At 43.8% G+C, this 20425-nt stretch overlaps 1 protein-coding gene and 2 long non-coding RNA genes across 11 annotated transcripts in view; 1 reads left to right on the plus strand and 2 right to left on the minus strand.

Moving 5' to 3' along the window:
- Positions 1–1836: 1836 nt before the first annotated feature.
- On the minus strand, positions 1837–5118 carry LOC144317489 (uncharacterized). Of its 2 annotated transcripts, none has more exons than XR_013383508.1 (3): positions 4780–5118; positions 3256–3314; positions 1837–2427 (listed from the first exon to the last, which is right to left on the minus strand). It is a non-coding gene; the product is annotated as an uncharacterized LOC144317489 (long non-coding RNA). The 2 variants fall into 2 exon arrangements; XR_013383509.1 differs by lacking the exon at positions 4780–5118 and adding an exon at positions 3569–3927.
- ZNF318 (zinc finger protein 318) overlaps positions 4122–20425 on the plus strand; it is a 30004-nt gene continuing 13700 nt past the window's right edge. The window contains exons 1-5 of the mRNA XM_077903919.1: positions 4122–4610; positions 7238–7389; positions 13845–14484; positions 15471–16913; positions 19818–19917. Coding sequence (XP_077760045.1) covers positions 4155–4610; positions 7238–7389; positions 13845–14484; positions 15471–16913; positions 19818–19917 — 2791 coding nt within the window. The 5' untranslated portion in view covers positions 4122–4154. The remainder of the gene's footprint in view (positions 4611–7237; positions 7390–13844; positions 14485–15470; positions 16914–19817; positions 19918–20425) is intronic.
- LOC144317488 (uncharacterized) overlaps positions 6298–20425 on the minus strand; it is a 50418-nt gene continuing 36290 nt past the window's right edge. For 2 of the 8 annotated variants that reach the window (XR_013383497.1, XR_013383491.1), the window contains 3 exons: positions 12209–12296; positions 9866–10169; positions 6300–7628 (listed from right to left, as the gene is read on the minus strand). This is a non-coding gene — a long non-coding RNA (uncharacterized LOC144317488). Of the gene's footprint in view, positions 7629–9865; positions 10170–12208; positions 12297–20425 lie in introns of all 8 variants that reach the window. The other 6 variants (XR_013383496.1, XR_013383492.1, XR_013383498.1 and 3 more) reach the window with 5 other exon arrangements.

Genomic DNA, 20425 nt, shown 5'->3' on the forward strand with positions numbered 1-20425 from the left:
GTGGTAGGAAATTATCCTTCAAAATCTCAGTGTTGGGGATCCCTGGGTGGCGCAGCAGTTTAGCGCCTGCCTTTGGCCCAGGGTGCAGTCCTGGAGACCCAGGATCGAATCCCACATCAGGCTCCCGGTGCATGGAGCCTGCTTCTCCCTCTGCCTGTGTCTCTGCCTCTCTCTCTCTCTCTCTGTGCGACTATCATAAAAAAAAAAAAAAAATCTCAGTGTTGGGGCACCTAGGTGGCTCAGTGGTTGAGCATCTGCCTTTGGCTCAGGTCGTGATCCTGGGGTCCTGGGATCCATTCGCACATCGGGCTCCCTGAAGGGAGCTTGCTTCTCCCTCTGCCTATGTCTCTGCCTCTCTGTGTCTCTCAGATTTATTTATTTATAAATAAATAAAATATTTTTTAAAAATCTCAGTGTTTTACACAACAAAACTTTATTTCATGCTCATGGTATATGTTCAGCTAAGGGTAGGGTGTGGTACTCTGCTCTACACAGTCAGAACCCAGGCTGACAGGCAGTACCATCTGGAATACGTATCTTCCTTGGTTGCCACAGCAAGGGAGGACAGAGCGTGGAATCTTATAACTATTCTTTCCTGATAGGGCCTGGAAGTGCTTCCATTCAGTCTGTCGTGGATAAAAATAATCACACGGCCCCCTTTCTGAAAGAGGGAAGGGAGTATCCTTTTTTGTGCCCCAAATGAGTGGAAAGACAGATACCAGTGAGCTCTGCCAAGGTCTGCCAGATTCCCAGATCTCCTAATCTCACCAAGCCAGAGATGATGAAAATCATCTTCTCTGGACTATTTTATTTTTTAGGATTTACTTTTTTGAGAGCAAGAGAGCAGGGGGAGGGGCAGAGGAAGAGGGAGAGAGTCTTCGGCAGATTCTGTGCTGAGCAGAGAGCCCCAGGCAGGGCTCCATCTCACAATCCTGAGATCGTGACCTGAGCTACAACCCAAAAGTCAGATGCTCAACTGACTGTGCCACCCAGGTGCCCCTGGACTATCTTACATGGCAGGTCAACTTACATACCTAATCAAGTTCAGTTTGCCCCAAGTGCAGCAAGCCAATCACTAAGACTTGCAGATATGTGGCAGAGAAAGGAATTTATTTGCAAGGCAGCCAAGCATGGAGATGGGAGAACAAGTCTCAAAGCTCCCTTCCTGTAAGAAGGGGTCTTGAGAATTTATGAGATTTTAGGGAGAGCACAGGTAGATGTGACTGGAAGCTAGAAAGGGTGACTAAAGTTCAAGGAATTGCTGATCTATGCAGGCGCAATCCATCATCATGTTTCTTCATATGTGGCCTATTTGAAGGTACAGTATTGACATGATCAGGGGGTGAAGAGTTCAGGCTCTTCCATGTCAAAGGTCACCTGAGGACATTTGTGCAAGCCCAGGAAGAATTTCTTGACCCATCTGAACCAGATGGCAGTGGCCTCTTAGCTCCTGGAAAACAACTGAAGCAAGTATCATGGGACTTGTACCTCAGAGAGCTTTCATCTGGAGAAGTGGTTATCTGTCCTTACAGTGTGTCATGTGGGCTGCCTGCTGTTTGGAAGTAGACAGTTAGAAAGTTTATTGTTACAAAAACGGGACTTAGGTTATAGTTTGAGGAGGAGTTTTTCCCATTTTCACTCTGACAGGCCTTTTATGCTATTTAGCTGGTATAATCCAATCTCTGAGTGGAGGTCTCTGTTGCACAGGATACATTATGAAATATGTTCTAAACTGTATAGAAACTTTATAATTCATCCGTTCTGGTTAAAAGCCGTCACTTTCCCATATTGCTTTACTTTCTTTTATTTCTTTTTTTTTTTTTTTTTTTTTTTACTTTCTTTTATTTCTATCATTAATACTGGTATTTTCTTTTCACAAAGAAATCTTATTAATAAATTCTCTTTATTGATAAATTACAGAACTAAAAGAAAACAGAATTGGAATGAGATGTAGATGATAAGCATTTGGCAAGTTTCACTCATTCCCTCACTATTGCTTCCCACTATACAGGTAATCCCAATTCATGTTTGAACAAAATTGCCTGTCCATCTGTGAAAAGTAATTTTAGATTTTAATAGATTATGTAAGGATTCACACATAAAATTCCAGATAAACTAAATATGGAAAACAAAATCATTCAAGTGTGAAAAAAATATGTGGAATATATTAATAACCTTGACATGATGAAGACCTTAAGCCATGAAACTCAAGTCAGGAATCAAAAATTCAAATGCCCAGGGGAGCAAGCAGGTAATGTTAAGAGGTGAAGTAAGTTCAGTGCAAGAAAAACCACCTACTGGGGCACCTTGGTGGCTCAGTGGTTGAGTGACTGCCTTCTGCTCAGGTCCTGATCCTGGGGTCTTGGGGTTGAGTCCTGCCTCTCCCTCTGCCTATGTCTCTGCCTCTCATGGATGAATAAATAAAATCTAAAAAAAAACAAAACAAAAAACTAAAGAAATAAACTACCTACTAAAAAAATTTATTTTTACTGAGCTATAAGTAAATGGCCTTATACAAACGCGTGGAATTAGATATATTTAAAATCTAACATGGAAACATATACATTAGAGAGTGGAAATCCTTTATGGTTAAAAAAAACTTTTTCAGGGGGGTAAATCCCTGGGTGGCTCAGGGTTTAGCTCCTGCCTTCGGCCCAGGGTGTGATCCCAGATGCTCAGGATCGAGTCCCACATCTGGCTCCCTGCATGGAGCCTGCTTCTCTCTGTGTGTGTCTATCATGAATAAATAAAATCTTTAAAAAAAAAAAAAAAGTTTTTTTGTTCTGCCTTTGCTTTGGAATCAGAAACCTGATTTCCATACCGATTTCAGGTTTTGTGTTCCTAGTTCATTTATGAAAAACCGTCAATGAATTGTTTTGTTTGGAAGAGTTCGGTTAGGGTCAACTTTTTTTCATGTTTGGACCACTGTTTTTCTCCTTTCCTGTGTTGACATTTTTCTTTAGTTTGCAGGCCGGGGCTGGGGGCCTACTGCCTGGCGTCCAGGAAAACCCCGCTCATCGACCCGGGGTTCTTTTTTTTTTTTTTTTTTTTTAATTTTTATTTATTTATGATAGTCACAGAGAGAGAAAGAGAGAGAGGCAGAGACATAGGCAGAGGGAGAAACAGGCTCCATGCACCGGGAGCCTGATGTGGGATTCGATCCCGGGTCTCCAGGATCGCGCCCTGGGCCAAAGGCAGGCGCCAAACCGCTGCGCCACCCAGGGATCCCTAGACCCGGGGTTCTGAATTGCTCACCAAATCCTCTCCAGGCCTCCTGTCAGGATATGGACCCTTGGGCCACGACCACAAGCATTCTGGTTGAGAGAGCAAACAAACTTACTCTGATGTCTGCTTTGGGTTGGACTCTCACCCGCCTCCCCTACTCCAACTCGTCCCCATTCCTCACTTTCCCACCCCCAATTGCCAGCGCCAGAGATCAGGCAAAACGGAAAGTAAAACGAAGGCCATGGCGCGGCTTCCGTGGGGGCCGGGGCGTCGGTGGTCGTTCCTGCCATACCTGGGCCAGACCTAACGTTTTGGGGTTACTTATATTCCCGTAGCTTCTCACCACTCCTTGTCCCCACGTAAATGAACAGGCCTGGGGGTCAGGGCAAGGGCGAGGACGCTCCTGCCACGTCCCAAGGCCTCGAGCATCCCCGGAGAAGCCCGCTCAGCGGCCGCGAATCCCTTCCCTTCCGCCAGGGGCTCCCCGCTCGGAGGCCCCCGGGGTCACGTGGCCGCCGGGGGAGGGGAAGTGGGCGGCTCACCCGCCGCCATCTTGCGGGCTCGGGGCGGAGCGTGCGGGGCCCAGGTCGCGCGCTCCGCTTCCCCTCCCCTCGCGGTGCCTCGCCCGGGCTGCTGCGCTCCTCCCCGCTTCGGGCTTCAGTGGCCGCTCCCTGAGTGGAGGAGCGGGGAGCCCCGGAGGGCGGGGGGTGTGTCGGACGCGTGCTCGCGCGTCCAACCGCCAGCGGCGGCCGCGCGCCAGGCCGGGCCCCAGGGGCGGCGCGGGGCCGCGGGGAGGGGGCGGCTCCGGCTGCGGGGGCGGCGCGTGGCGGCCGCGGCGGCCGGGGCTGCAGCTGCGGCGGCGCGCTGGGGCCCCGCGTCCGGGGCGCCCCCGGGTCGGAGCCGCAGCCGTGGCCGCTGCTGCCGGAGCCATGTACCGCAGCGGCGCCCGCTCCTCCGTCTCTTCGCACCGGCCTAAGGAGAGCGGCGGGGGCGGCCCGCGCGCCGGCCGCAGCTCCGGCTCCTCCTCAGGCCCGGCTCGCCGCGCCTCGCCGCCGCCCTCCGGCTCCTCCTCGTCGCGGAACCCCGCTCGCCGGCCCCGCTCGCCCTCGGGGCACCGCGGCCGCCGGGCCTCGCCGTCCCCGCCGCGGGGTCGCCGCGGCTCCCCGTCCCCGCCCCGCGGCCGCCGGGCCTCGCCGTCCCCGCCGCGGGGTCGTCGCGTTTCCCCGTCCCCGCCGCGGGCCCGTCGCGGCTCCCCGTCGCCGCCGCGGGGCCGCCGACTCTTCCCGCCGGGCTCGGCCGGTTTCCGAGGCAGCAGCCGGGGGGAGTCCCGCGCCGACTTCTCCCGGGACGGCCGCGGAGACCATCCAGGCGACAGCGGCAGCCGGGTAATCCCACCCCTCCACCGAGACCCCCTCTTCCACCCCAGCCCCCTCGCTCGGGCTTCCCGCTTCCAGGAACGCCCGCATCCCCGGCGCCCGGAGGCCTCCAGGCCGGAGTCCCGGGATCAAAGGCCCGCCAGCCACCCCCCAGGGGCTCCCTCGGCGACGCCCGAACCTGGAGGTGCCCTGTCAGCCCCGGGATCCTCTTTTGCACAGTAACGGACTCGGGACCCAGACGGGCGCCTGGTCGGGAGGCGGTGCGCCGTTTCAGCAGTAGGCTGTTCCTCTCACTGGAGGTGAAATGCGGAAAAGTTTGCCAGGGTGAGGAGAAGGTCCTCCAAAAACCCTGTGCCTGGTACTTGCTCAGTAGTCGATATTTTCTCGGAGTTGCGTGATTTGGTATCCCCTTAGACCTGAGCTGCCCCGTGCATCTTAGACAGAAGGCTGAAGTGTCTTTGTGGCCAGTTAGGGTTTGCCTACATCCCCTCAGCACAGACGCCTAGAGTGTAAACTGCTAGCAAATAGGAGCTGTGCGTGCCCGCATTGTGACAACTACCACCACTTGCTGCGTTTGGTGGCAGGATTAATGCTCAGCCCTTCACTTTACACATTCCTTTTGAACACTCAAAACCTACAGCCTTTTGAGGTGAGGCAGTGAAAATTGTTCCTTATTGAGTAGCTGAGGTATCCAGAGAGGTGACAGTGTCACACAGCTAAGAAGTGGCATAGCTGTGATTCAGTCCGGAACTGCCTGGTTCCTGACACCCATGAGTTTAACAGTTATAAAGGGACAGAGCATGAGGTTAAGAAGTTTAGTTTAGGGGCACCTGCCTGGCTCGCCTGGCTCGCTTGGTAGAGCGTGTGCCTCTTGATCTCAGGGTTGCGAGTTCAAGCCCCACGTTGGGTGGAGAGATTACTTAAAACATAAAATCTGTATGTATTTTTTTACAAGTAGGCTCCAAGCCCAGTGTGGGGTTTGAACTCGTGACCCAGAAATCAAGAGTCCCACTCTCTAGCCAGCCAGGTGCCCCACAAAACAAAATCTTAAAAATTTTAGTTGTAAAATTGACCTCTCACCAAACCATCTCTGGCCTGCGACTGGTGTTTTGGAATTTGTTTTGGTTTTCAGTTCACCATTCTTTTTTAAACCCCATGACAAAGTCTTGTTTTCTTGGGTGGTCCTCCAAAAGCATCAAAGTACATCTAGTACTCAAAGTACCAAAGTACTCTGGTCATAGATGAATGGACTTGTCACTATATTAAGATTTTCATAGTTGAGCAACTATAGTTTGAGAAAGCAAGCGGTTCTACAGAAGAAGCAAAGAAAGTTGAATACTGGTTTCCATAACCTCCCTTTTCTCCAATGCTCCAGGCTTTTCTGTCTCAGTAAATGACATCACCCATTGCCCAGCCAGAAACAGTGATCATCTCCCTTCTCCCAAGTCCATGCTGTCAGTCCCCTCATCTAACTTCTCAGCTCTACCTCCAAGATACATCCCCCAAACTGTCCTGCCACCTCCCTAGTCTAAGTCCTTTTGCCTGGATTATTGCATTAGGATCCTTTATACTCTTGTTACCACCCAGTTTATTCTGTACCCAGCAATCAAAATAATTTTTTTAAAAATCTTCCATTTTATACATTTGAGAAGTATTTATTAGACATCTACCATGTGTTAGGCACTGTTCTGGGCACTGGGGATACAGCGTGTGAAGTCAAAAACCCCTACTCTTCATAGAGCTTATATTCTCTATGGGGAGGTTAGATAATAAGAGAGAGAAGTGAAATATGTTGCCATGTTTAATGGGATTAAGTACTAAGAAAAAACAAAAACAGAGAAAGGAGTTAATATTCTTTTTTTAGTAGAGTAGCCAGGGAAGGCCTGGGAAGGTGACTTTAATAGAGACCTAAATGAGATGAGAGTATGAGCAATGCAAGCATCTGGAGGAAAAATGTAGTCAGATCATGTCACTCTTGTGCTAGAAATCTTTCTGGGGCTTCTACTACATTGATAATAAAATCCAGATTTCCTAACTCGCTGCTTCGTCTCTCCTGTCACTTCACTGCAGTCACACTGGCTACCTTTCTGTTTCCCAAAACATGCTAAGCTCACTACAGAGCTTGTTCCTTTTTGCCTGAAATATTTATTCATTTGTTTGCGAGGCTGACATCTCATCATTCAAGCATCAGGTTTAATAGTATCACCTCAGAAAAGCCTTCTTTAATGATCCTATGTAAACTAGCTCCTTTTCCCTAATCTCTTTTTTGTTACCATGTTTTAATGATTTTATAGCACTTAACCACTGTCAGAAGAACTTGAAAAACACCTGTTTTTTGCCTGCTTGCTTCGCTAGAAATGTATAGATTCTGAGAACAGACTAAATTTACTCTTGTAGTCCCATGCCCAGTACTAGTAAATGAAAGAATGAAAGTTCATTGATGGGGGGAGAGTTGGAAGTATGGTCTTTCGTCTAAGAAAAAGATTTTTTTTAATGTGCTTTTTTTTTGGAGTAGTATCTTACCATAGCCATTTCTTTCCTTGTTGAGCAACAACTTTATGACTAAGGAGGAGTGCATTTTGGGTATAAGGATGTTTTGATCCCATAGACTATTGCATTATTTTTTACTTTTGTAGAGACGCTCTCCTGGTCTGCGTTCTGACTCTTCTTTGGAACAGAGCTTAAGGATCACTGTTGGCAATGACCATTTCTGTGTTGGCATACCAGAACGGCGGCGGCTTAGTGATCGACTGGGGTCACCAGTGGATAATCTGGAGGATGTGGACAGGTAGGCTTCATTTGAGGCAGGGCACATTATAATAGTGCTGGAAGGTGGAAAAGTTGCTCTTTTCTGAATAATGTGTTTGAAAGAGTGGTGCCAGCATTGAAGTTACGCCCTGTGTCTGGTACAAAGTGTAGCATTGGAAAAGGCTTTCTGAGTGGGGAGAGTATACTGATGATTCTGTTGCTGAAAGAATGACGTAGAAGAAAAGACTTTAGAATGTTCATCCTGGTCCAACTGGAAAGCTGAGGGGACAGAGTTCTCCAGATGGAAAACAGTTGAGATGATAAGGATTCTAAAATACTGGAACTAGGATCCTTTCTACAAAGAAAAGTTCTGGACAAAATAGGAAATCTTATTTTATTTTATTTTATTTTTTTAAATTTTTATTTATTTATGATAGTCACACAGAGAGAGAGAGAGAAGCAGAGACATAGGCAGAGGGAGAAGCTATGATAGTCACACAGAGAGAGAGAGAGAAGCAGAGACATAGGCAGAGGGAGAAGCAGGCTCCATGCACCGGGAGCCCGACGTGGGATTCGATCCCAGGTCTCCAGGATCACGCCCCCGGCCAAAGGCAGGCGCTAAACCGCTGCGCCACCCAGGGATCCCGGAAATCTTATTTTAATGGTGTTATTTTAAGTTTGATCAGGTTGAAATATAGGTTCAGAAAGAGTTTAGTTAAATTTATGTCTAACATGTATCAATATTAAATATATAAGCATTGGGACACCTGGATGGCTCAGCGGTTGAGCGTCTGTCTTCAGCTCAGGGCGTGATCCCAGAATCTGGGATGGAGTCCCACATCGGGCTCCCTGCGAGGAGCCCACTTCTCTGTGTGTGTCTCTCATGAATAAATAAATAAAATCTTTAAAAAAAAAAAAAGCATTAATAGAAAGTTAAAGCTCTTTAAAAATGTTTAATTTCAGTTATTAGTTTATAGTTGTTGAGTGCTAAGGAAGGACAGATACACTCCACGGATTATTAAATATAGGTCCCCAGGCATTAGGAACTTAACTATATATGGGAAGTAATTAATCCTATTAGGTATGTCTCACCTCATAAAAGTCAGTAAATAAGAATGGGAATATAGGGAAAGCACTCAGAGCTGGGAACCATGTCTGTTATGGTCTCTGCCCAGCATACTAGGAGTTTTCGCAAATAATTAGCAGTAGCAACAAATCAATGTAACATTCCTTAAAGCTGAGACTGTCCATGCATTGGTACACTGAACATAGACAGGTGGGGGACAGCTGGGCAGGAAGTCTGAAGACTGGTGCTACCCTTTGGTAATATTAACTTCAAAGCTGCAGTGGCAATTTGATGTGGCAAAGCAAGGCAGGACAGTTCTAGGTCATATAACATAGCTTCTGAAGATAGGGCTCTAAGGTATGTGACTATATCCCTTAATTGAGGCAAAAGCCCTTGCCCTTCTGGCTGCTTCTATTTTGGGAGATGATTGAGTAGGTGGTGCATGATGTGACTTCCTTCCTTCCTTGTTAAGGTTTTGAGGTAACTTTAGAATTTCCTCTGGTTAGGTGTAGGTTGTCACCTCCCCTTTCCATAAGCTTTGTTATGCACATGTGCTTCAGAGAGCCACTTGTCTTTTTTTAAGTTGTAAAAATTAAGATTTTCCTTTTAGGGAGTTTGGGACCCAGAATCATGTGTTTCAGAGAGACAAGTCTATTTTAGAGAAAATGAGATTAAGGTTCTAAAAGGAGCTACCCATGGGGCACATGGCTGGCACAGTCCGTAGAGCATGCCACTCTTGATCTCAGGGTTGTAAGTTTGAGCCCCATGTTGGACATAGAGATTACTTAAAAAAAAAAAAAAAAAGAAAGAAAGAGGGATCCCTGGGTGGCGCAGCGGTTTAGCGCCTGCCTTTGGCTCAGGGCATGATCCTGGAGACCCTGGATCGAATCCCACATCGGGCTCCCGGTGCATGGAGCCTGCTTCTCCCTCTGCCTGTGTCTCTGCCTCTCTCTCTCTCTCTCTCTCTCTCTCTATCTCTCTATGTGTATGACTATCATAAATAAATAAAAATTTTAAAAAAAAGAAAGAAAGAAGAAAGAAAGAAAGAAAGAAAGAAAGAAAGAAAGAAAGAAAGAAAGAAAGAAAGAAAAAGAGAAAGAAAAAGAAAAGAACCAGTCCATTATTTAGATTTTTTGTTCCCTGTACTTTTGTTCAGTATGGTTTGGTGGATAATTACTGTCTACTAAAACCAGGTCATAGGACCATTGGTGTTTTCAGGATACCTTCTGACTGTGTGTCCTATCTTCAGCTAATGAAACAGGCCATTTCCATCTTTTGTATGTAGGTATTTCACACTTTTTCCTGGGGGCACCTGGCTGGCTCCCTGGGTAGGGCATTCTACAGTTCTCAAGGTTGGAAGTTCAAGCCCCATGTTAGTTGTAGACATAACTTAAAAATAAAATCTTTAAAAAAAAATAAAATCTTTAAAAATAAATAAATAAATACCTACCTGGGACCCTGGTATTCTTTCTCTGCCCTTGTTGAATATATTAAATTTGATATCCATTTTGGATTACAGCCAGATTACCAGGGTTGTCCATGTTCTCACCTTGGCAGCTCTGTGTATATTACTCTTATTCTGGAAAGGGAACATGTTGTATGAAGGCAGTCAGCTTGTGATTTGTGAATGTGAGGTCAATTTCCCCTGTTAACAGCCAAGTACTCTGCACATTGTATGTTCCATTCATGGAATTCTCAACTCTTCCTTGCCCTGACAGAGGTTGAAGGAGCAGGATTTTCCCCCTCCGATTTGCCTTAGGGAAGAGACAGAAGCACACAGTTTTCTTCTAGCATTTTGGGGAATCAGCAGAGAAAGATTGGGAAGTTTGGGCTCTGGAGGATCTTTTTTTCTTATTTTTTTTTTATCATATACATTTTTAACAGCTTTATTGAGCTATAATTCATATACCATAAAATTCACCCTTTTAAAGTGTACAGTTCAGTGACTTTTACTATATTCATAGAGTTGTGAATCCACTACTACGATCAATTTTAGAACAGTTTTATTACCTGTACTCTTAATTATTTATTAGTTAACTCTACCACCTGTTCTAGCTTATCATCAATCTACTTTCTTTATAGATTTGCCTATTCTGGATATTTCATATAAATAGAATCATACAGTATATGGTCCTATGTGACTAGCATCTTTTACTTAGCATCATGTTTTTCAAGACCCCTTCATGGTTTTTTTCTTTTTTTTTTTTTTTAGATCCCTTCATGTTGTAGCATATAATAGTACTTCATTCCTTTTTACTTTCAGTAATATTTAATTATATGTGTTTTGTTTATCCATTCATCAGTGATGAATGAATGGATAAATTTGGGTTGTTTCCACTATTTGGCTATTGTGAATAATGTTGCTATGAACAATTGGTATACAAACTTTTATGTGGATATGTTATCATATGTGTTTTTTTAACTTATTTAATATAATTCATAAATACAAAAGTACAAAGAGGGAGTTCTCCTCTACTTGCTAGATGAAATGCTACCCAATTCATGAATAGCTTAATAAAGCTAATTAAATCTTTAAAAAAACAAAAAGTAGATTAGGGACACCTGGGTGGCTCAGCAGTTGAGCGCTTGCCTTGGGCCAAGGGTGTGATCCAGGAGTCCCAGGATTGAGTCCCATATCAGGCTCCCCACAGGGAGCCTGCTTCTCTTTCTGCCTATGTCTCTGCCTCTCTCTCTCTCTGTCTCTTATGAATAAATAAAATATTTTTTTAAAAAAGTAGTTTAGTACAGTGAGCCCCCATGTACCCATCACCCACATCTAACAATTTTTTAAATAAATAGACCTTATATTAGAAAAGAGTTGGACTTAACTAAAGATTTCAAAGAGAGTGTGTCCCCAGACTGTTCTGAGCTGCAGGGTTATGGAGCCTTTTGTAGGGCTTACTTTTACTGTAGCCAGTTCTTTTTCTTATCCTTTGGGAGACTTGAGGAAGGAGGACATGAGCTTCTAATAAGCCTATGTTTACATGATAGTTCATTTTTTTTTAACTGTTGATGTGTCTTTTTTCATTTTTTTTTTCTTTTCTTTTCCTTTTTTTTTTTTTTTTGCCTCCTTTTGCTGGAGATTACAAGTCTGGACTGAGACTTTCTGGGAGTCATCTTGTTATTTCTAGCTTCTTGATATTTAGAACTGTATTAGATCTTGAGCTAGTATGTCATTTAGTGGTAATATATAATAGTTCTAGTGCAGAGCTGAACACAGAAGTATGGATGAATTTGCCACTACCTGTGGAGCCTGTTTTTTCCCCCCCTTACACTAATACAATCAGAGACTTTTTTTTTTTTTTAAGATTTTATTTTATTTATTCATGAGAGACACACAGACTGAGAGAGAGAGGCAGAGACACAGGCAGAGGGAGAAGCAGGCTCCTCAAAGAGAGCCTGATAGGGGACTGGATCCCAGATTCCAGGATCATAACCTGAGCCCAAGGCAGGCACCCGCCCACTGAGCCCCAATCAGAGGTGTCCCAATCAGAGACTTTTTTATGGTAGATGGTGGTATAGCAATGGAATAACTCACACATGTTCCTCCCTGGAAATAGGTATGTTCATGGCTAACAAACCTATAGAGTAAAATGTTTTACTCTAGTTAGGTTTGCTTTTCAGAGATCATCCTTGGTTCAATCCCATTTTTTACTATTTTATACTCTATGGAAACCTCAAAATTCCCTAGATTCTTGGGGAGGAGGTGAGTTATAAGAACCTGAATCCTCATGGGTGGCATTCTTTTAGAGGAGGTGTTAAAGTCTTTCATAAAGTTATTTGTAGGTCTTACCTGGGTCTGAAACTGAACAAAGGCAAGACTGGTGAATGAGAAAAGGCAACCCTTTGATGTTCTGCTAACTCAGTCCCAGAGAAAGCAACTAAAAAACAAAATGAAAGAAAAGTTAAGATATCTTAGAAACTTGAAAAAAAAATAAAGGCAAGTACTAGAAACTGCAGAAAACTGTGAGTGGAATGTGAGTGACGTGTAAAATTTTTTAATTCAGATTACTTAAAAGTTGTATGCTCAGAGTACTGGAGGATCTTTATTTCTCTGTGATTAAATCAGAAACTTTTTTGGGGGGCAGTAGAAGCTCTATGACCACAGTACCCAAAAAGATTAGGACTATTGTGTATGGTATAGAGCTCTGAACTGAAGGGACAGTTCTATTCTATATTTTTATCTTCATGTAACAAAGGTCCAAGACCATTTTATTTCTGTGAAATAAAAATATATTGTGAGCCAAACCATCACATGCTCTTTCCCAGATCCAGGATTAGCAGAGTGCTTGTGGGAATAGAGGCAAAGTAGAAAAGAGGGAATAAGACAGTCTGTGAAGGTATTTTATGGTTTTTAATATATGAACTAGCAAAATATAGCATTGGAGAACCTTCTAAAACATGTGAGAAAATCATGCCAATTGTATAGCTCAGTAGTTAAAAAAAAAATGTTTCCCAGAGTGAAATACTTCTTTTCCAAATGATATATAGAACTTTACCTCATAAACAGATAAAATTGTGGCTAGTACAGTTTCACTGCTGTGGAAGGCTCAGAGCTATGCAGACTGTGCTTGCTTGCTTCCTTTCTGGATTTTATTTATTTATTAAGAGCATGAGTGGAGGGAAGGGAAGAAGGCCAGAAGCAGACTCCCTGCTGAGCAAGAAGCCCAACATAGGGCCCAATACCAGGACCCTGAGCCAAAGTCAGATGTTTAACTGACTAAGCCACCCAGGTGTCCCCTGCTTTCTTAGCATGTCCTTCCTTTAGCAGCTCCTGAACAGTCTTCAGAATCTCTGTAGAACATAGCTTGAAAATCATTGATCTGGCCTGGTGTTTCTCAAATTTTAAAGTATATACAAATCCCCTGAAGAGCCTATTAAAATGCATATTCTGATTCAGTAGGCCTGAATGGAGCCTGAGAATCGACATTTCCAAAAAGTTCCCAGGTAATACTGATGGTGCTAACTCAGATCACACTCTTGGTAACGAAGAGCTAGAATTTAAGCTAGTGCAGAGTTGTGTTGTGTTGCTTTTTGTAGTCTGGTAGTGGTATTTTCACATCTCCCAAACTCGTGTGATATTTTTCATCCCCAAAGCCTAGTCAAAGAGCTCTAGGCTAAGAGCTCTGTCTAGACAGACTAGTAATATCTCCCGTTGGTTAGAGGCTGATGCTACTTGTGCCCTGGGGAAAGGGAGAAGAAATGTGCCATAGGTTTGTTCTTAGACTTCATGATTATCGTGTTTTGTCCTAAGTATTCTGTAGCCCTCTGCGGAATGTCAGGCTCTTAATGTCTGGTCTTGCTCTTTCCAAGTCTACTGTATTCAGTGATGCTTGTCTCTTTCTTCAGGGATGAATGTCAGGCTCTTAATGTCTGGTCTTGCTCTTTCCAAGTCTACTGTATTCAGTGATGCTTGTCTCTTTCTTCAGGGATGACCTGACTGATGATTCTGTCTTCACTCGAAGTTCCCAATGCTCTCGAGGTCTTGAAAGATATATTTCCCGGGAGGAGGGACCTCTTAGTCCCTTCTTAGGACAACTTGATGAGGACTACCGGACAAGAGAAACTTTCCTGCATCGTTCTGATTATAGTCCCCATGTCAGTTGTCATGATGAGCTGTTGCGGGGAACAGAACGGAATAGAGATAAACTCAAAGGCTCCTACGCCATACGACCAGAGGAAAGGAGCCGGGAAGCCAAACGACCCCGTTATGATGACACAGAGAAGATACATAGCATGGGAGGTGATCACACAACTTTTACATCAGGGACCCGCAACTATCGACAACGTAGAAGAAGCCCAAGCCCTAGGTTTCTAGATCCGGAGTTTCGAGAGCTGGACCTTGCCAGGCGAAAACGAGAGGAAGAGGAGGAACGGAGTAGGAGCCTGAGTCAGGAGCTGGTTGGAGTTGATGGTGGTGACACTACCTGTCCCATTCCTGGACTGTCAGGGGTTCTAACAGCATCGGAGCCAGGGTATTCTTTACATCGGCCTGAGGAAGTATCTGTGATGCCCAAGAAGTCAATTCTGAAGAAACGGATTGAGGTGGACATGGAGCCTTCTATTCAGGTCTCTGCTGCCTTTCTTCTAGGGTCTCTTGCTAGTCCCCCTAATATCTTAAAACTTGGTTACTTTCCTGGGGTGGGGGGGTGCCCGTAATGGAATCTTTGTGATATATTCTGGACCAACTTTGTTATGCCTATGAGCTATATCTTCCAGGATTCTCCAAAGGAAACTGTAGGCCTTGTAAATACATCAGTAGACGGCTTCTATTGTCATATATTAGGCTTTCTAAATAAACATTTTTGAGTATTTATTATAAGTTTTTTTCTTTAAATTGGATAGTCCTGTAGGAATCTGAATATGGATGTCTTGGAAATGACGTTTGAAGGGCAAAAGGAGGAGATTATCTGAATTTTCCTAATTTCTCTTTAGAGAAAAGATCTATGAGTGGCAAGATACTAGATCAGAAATCATGTGATTCTGATTCTGGTCCCACTGCCACCAACTTGCTGTGCGATTTTTAGGCAAGTCACCTGACCATTTCGGGCTTTGATATTTTTTTCCTTGTCTATGAAAAGATGAGCATGATCACTAGTTTTTAGCTATTCTCTTAGGAGCCAAAGGTTTCTGAAGGCACATAAGGAAGCAAGGGGAGGCCTGATCAAGGGTTTCACAGTTTCTGATCCTACTTCTGCCAGAGCAGCTTCAATTTTATATGTTGTTTTTTTTCCCTCCTTTGAGGGACCCATGGAAAAGAAACTAGCTAGAGCATTCTAAAGTCCTTTTGAATTCATATTTCTTGGTAAAGTTTACAACAGATGGGCAAAAGTGAGGATTCATGCCAATCTGCCTTATTTCCTGTTCTCCTTGCTTATCTGAAGCATTTGGAGAGGTGGAGACCTGAATCTTCAACCTGACTAAGGGTACTGTACCTCCCTTTCATTCATACTTATCATTCCTCTATTAGTTCAAGAAGAACCAAATATTTACCTCAATTACTAGTTTTCTGAGATTCTGCATAAAGGCTAAATCAGTTGTGCTTGTCTTTGCAGCTTGAGAGTTTTTCCAGCAGTACCAGCTCCAGCCAGGATCACCCTGTGTACTCTGGTCACCCATCTCTTCCACTAAGTGGTGCTATTGCTGCTTTTGCCTCAGAGATTGAAAATAAGGGGACTATGGTAGAGACTACCCTGAAGGAACCTCAGGGCAACCTCTACCAATGGGGTCCCCTCCCTGGGATGCCCAAAGACAACAGTCCTCTCAGAGAGAAGTTTGGAAATTTTCTGTGCCACAAGGAGAAATTGAATATGAAGGCTGAGGGGCCTGAGCGACACACAGACTTCTTGCTGCCCCATGAGAGGGCTAGCCAGGATGGCAGTGGTTTTTCCCGCATTTTGAGCATGTTGGCAGACTCTACCAGTACACAGGAAAAAAGGCGCCGTAGTTTCCCTGACATTGAGGATGAGGAGAAATTTCTCTATGGGGATGAAGAAGAGGATTTAAAGGCAGAATCGCCACCAAAGCCCCTTGGGGGTTCTGATGGTGAAGTCTTGAGACAGAAGGCAAGCCCCTTGCCCTCTTCAGCTCCAGCTGTAAAACTAGAATCAATAGAAGAGACCAATCCAGAATATGCCAAGATTCATGACTTGCTCAAGACCATAGGGCTGGATATTGGGGTAGCAGAGATTAGTAAACTGGCCGCCCGTACCCAGGAACGACTTCATGGCAAAAAACCATCACGTTCCTCTGCTGACCACCGTTCATCAGTTGACCGGCACTTTTCAGCAGACCGCTGTTCCTCAGTTGACCATCGTTTCTCAGCTGATCGGCACTCCTCAGATTCTCACAGACTGGAGAGCAGAGAAGCACACCATAGCAATACACACTCCCCAGAGGTGTCCCATCCACATCCAGTCTCCCCTGTAGATCCTTACCTGCTCACAAAAAACAGCCCCCCATTCCTGAAGTCTGACCAATCAGTGGGTCATATTGCAGGGCCAGAGGTAGTTGGCAGTGGGTTTCAGTCATCTGTGGCTGTCAGATGCATGTTACCATCAGCGCCATCTGCCCCCATCAGACTTCCACATCCTGCTTCATTATCTCAGTTTCACATGCCGAGGGCCTCTCAGTTTGCTGCAGCTCGGATACCTCCAAACTACCAGGGACCTGCCATTCCCCCTGCTTCCTTTGATGCCTATAGACACTATATGGCATATGCAGCCTCGAGGTGGCCCATGTACCCTGCTTCTCAACCATCAAACCACTCTCTACCTGAACCACACAGGGTAATGCCCGTTACCAAACAAGCTACTCGTAGCCGTCCCAATCTCCGTGTGATCCCCACAGTGACTCCTGATGAGCCCAAGCAGGAGGAGTCATTGCTAGGCTCAATTCCTACTGCTCAGGTGCCTGTCCAGGTGTCTATCCCATCACTCATAAGATACAATCCGGAGAAGATCTCTGATGAGAAAAACCGTGCTTCCCAGAAGCAAAAGGTGAATATTAGTTTTGGGCATTGTGTGCCTGAGCCTTCCTATTTTGACATAAATTGATATTTGTCTTTTATAGGGACTAAGGCTCTTTTACTTAAAGTTTTTGGAGGCTGCTGTCCTCACTCTTAAGTAATGTACATATCTTCTCTTTTTTTTCATGTTTTTTCATTAGTACTAAACTAAATCCAGGCCCTGGGTCCCACTGCGATTTCTTTTTTCTTTCTTTTCTTTTCTTTTCTTTTTTTTTCTTTTCTTTCTTTTCTTTTTCTTTCTTTCAGATTTTATTGATTGATTGATTGATTGATTTATGAGAGACACAGAGAAAGGCAGAGACACAGGTCAAGGGAGAAGCAGGCTCCCCACGGGGAGCCTGATACGGGGCTTCATCCAGGACCCCAGGATCACACCCTGAGCTCAACGACTGAGCCAACCAGGCATCCCCCACTGTGATTTATTGACTTTTTTTAACTTTCTGGACTTAAACACTATGGGTAGGAGTTGAAAACTCTGAAGTTTTCAATATGACCTTGTTAGGGAGTGAGGAACCAAAATTGGATTGGCTGAAGGAGAATCCGTAAATCTGTTCTCTCAGTGAATTTCAGATCTTTTTCCTATAGTGATTATGTGGGTTGAAAGCTAATACCTGGTTGTTGCTTGGAATTTAACCCAAGAAATAAGCTTTGCTTGTTCTGGCTTATTAGAGTCTAGGAATAACAACATTTTTTTATGACATTTAAAAAAATAGTTTTTTTTTTATTTTTTTATTTTTTTTATTTTTTTTATTTATGATAGGCACACAGTGAGAGAGACAGAGGCAGAGACACAGGCAGAGGGAGAAGCAGGCTCCATGCACCGGGAGCCCGATGTGGGATTCGATCCCGGGTCTCCAGGATCGCGCCCTGGGCCAAAGGCAGGCGCCAAACTGCTGCGCCACCCAGGGATCCCAAAAAAATAGTTTTTATGCTACAAAGCTCATTGTGTTCTCAGGTATAGAAAGGGAGCAGTGACTGGGGTAAAGATAGAATAATTCTAGATGTTTTAAAACAGCAGGTAGGGGCGCCTGGGTGGCTCAGTCAGTTGAGCGTCTACTTTCAGCTCAGGTCATGATCCGGAGAAGGTCATGATCAAGTGCTGTGTTGGGCTCCCTGCTCAGGTGGAAGCCTGCTTCTCGCTCTCCCTCTGCCCCCTCCCCCCCCCCCATTTTGTGCTTTCTCCCTCTCTCTCAAATAAATAAAAAATTTAAAGAAAAACCAACAGATAAAAATTATGTAGGTATGAGAATACAGAATAGATTTCAAATAGAAAAACTAATGCAGGGGATCCCTGGGTGGCGCAGCGGTTTGGCGCCTGCTTTTGCCCCAGGGCGTGATCCTGGAGACCCGGGATCGAATCCCACATCGGGCTCCCGGTGCATGGAGCCTGCTTCTCCCTCTGCCTGTGTCTCTGCCTCTCTCTCTCTCTGTATCTGTCATAAATAAATAAAATATTAAAAAAAAAAAAAAAAGAAAAAAAAAAGAAAATATCTTTAAAAAAAAAAAAAAGAAAAAGAAAAAAAAGAAAAACTAATGCATACTCTTAATTTTAAAGGTCCTTAGTAACAACTCACTTTGTTTAGGAACAAAAAAATAATATGTATAAATTTGGTTTACTAATAAAATAAGGAAAACCTAAGGAGAAAAAAAAGGAAAAATTGAAGGGCCAATCATTTTTTTCAGTTTAAAAGAAATTTAGCTAATTCTTGAGAAGATAAAAATCATTTCTTCTTAATGTTTCATTGTACTTGGACACTCTGAACTTCAGTCTTTTGGGAAGGAGGAGGACTGTTTCAATACAGACAAAACCAAAACCCGAGACTGCACAGACACCGTTTGGAGACTGAGTACTTTCCTTTTACTTCCTCTTCAAGAACCTAGCAGTTAATTCAGGGTTGATAATAAACAGGTTTTCCACACTAGTCCATTATAGACAAGCTATATATTTTTTTTCCATCAAATAGTAGTAATACAGTTGAAACTGTGGGCTTTTGGCTATATGTGACCTGGATTTTATTTTATTTTATTTATATATCTGGATTTTAAATTTTCTTAATAGTATGACCTTGGATATGTTACTTGATCTTTCACAACTTCTGTTTTCTTACTATAAAATTGTCATGAGAATTAAATAAGATGATACATGTAATGCAACTAACACAGTGTGTCCCCTATAACACTTACTAGTTTCCTTCTTGTTGGCTCCCTTTGAGCTCAGAATCACTGTCTAATAGTTGCTGTCAGTAACTTTAGGTTAATATTAATAGTGTAATGCTTCCTGGGGCTCTTGGAGGGTTCAGTCGGTTAAGCATCTGATGCTTAATGTTGGCTCAGATCATGATCTCAGGGTCATGGGATTGAGCCTCACATTGGGCTCCATGTTGGGTGTGGATCCTGCTTGAGATTCTCTATCTCTCTCTGCCCCTCCTAGCCCCCCACCCTGAAAAAAATAGTATAGTGTTTCCCTACATAAAAATAATGCTTTCTGAGCAATGTAGCTCAGAAAAAGATAATTTTATTCTGGATAATTTTATTCAGAATGAAATACCACCTTTGCTATAAAGTCAGAACTTTTGTGTGCAGACATTGGGATCCTTGGGTTCTGAAATCATCTACCATAAAGGCTTATGGAAGAGAGCAATAGAAAAGGGAGGATGGGGGATCCCTGGGTGGCTCAGCAGTTTAGCGCCTGCCTTTGGCCCAGGGCGTGATCCTGGAGTCCCGGGATTGAATCCTACATCGGGCTCCCTGCATGGAGCCTGCTTCTCTGCCTTTCTCTCTGTGTCTCTCATGAATAAATAAAAAAAATCTTTAAAAAAAAAAAAAAAAAAGAAAAGGGAGGATGTTGGAGGCTGAAGGATGTTGTATTTTGCAGGTTATTGAAGAGAGGGAAAAGCTAAAGAGTGACCGGGAAGCTCGCCAGAAGAAGATGTACTACCTCAGGACCGAATTGGAGAGGCTTCACAAACAACAAGGTATCAGACACTCCTGTGCATGACTGCCTTTTTGCAGTAACTTGAGTAGGAGATCCAAATGGAGAGCTGTGAGGACTCTTAGACAGGTTCAGTGACCTAAAGCCTTATACTTTAAAAAAATTTTTGACTTAATTAGACAGAAAAAAGTTACAATAAAAAGTTACAATAATAGTGTAAAGAATTCTCAGATGTTCTCTATGATTATTAGCATTTTATCGTATTCTATCCTTTTTCTCCCCTCTCAGTCTTTGTGTGTGTGTGTGTTTCCTGAATTCTTTGTTTTAGATATTATTATAGAATTCTATAAGTTTTAGATATTTATTTATTTATTTTACTCCTAAAAACTTAATTGTGAAGGTGAACATTCTCCTAACAACAAAGAATTCACTTGCATAACCATAGTACACTTACCAAAATTAGGAAGTTAACCATAATGTAATGGTAATCTACTGGTCTTATTTCTATTTCATTGATTGTCCTAATCCCTAAAGCAAAAGAGAATGCAAGA

This window comes from Canis aureus, chromosome 7 (genome assembly GCF_053574225.1).
Source record: "Canis aureus isolate CA01 chromosome 7, VMU_Caureus_v.1.0, whole genome shotgun sequence".
Classification (NCBI taxonomy): Eukaryota; Metazoa; Chordata; class Mammalia; order Carnivora; family Canidae; genus Canis; species Canis aureus.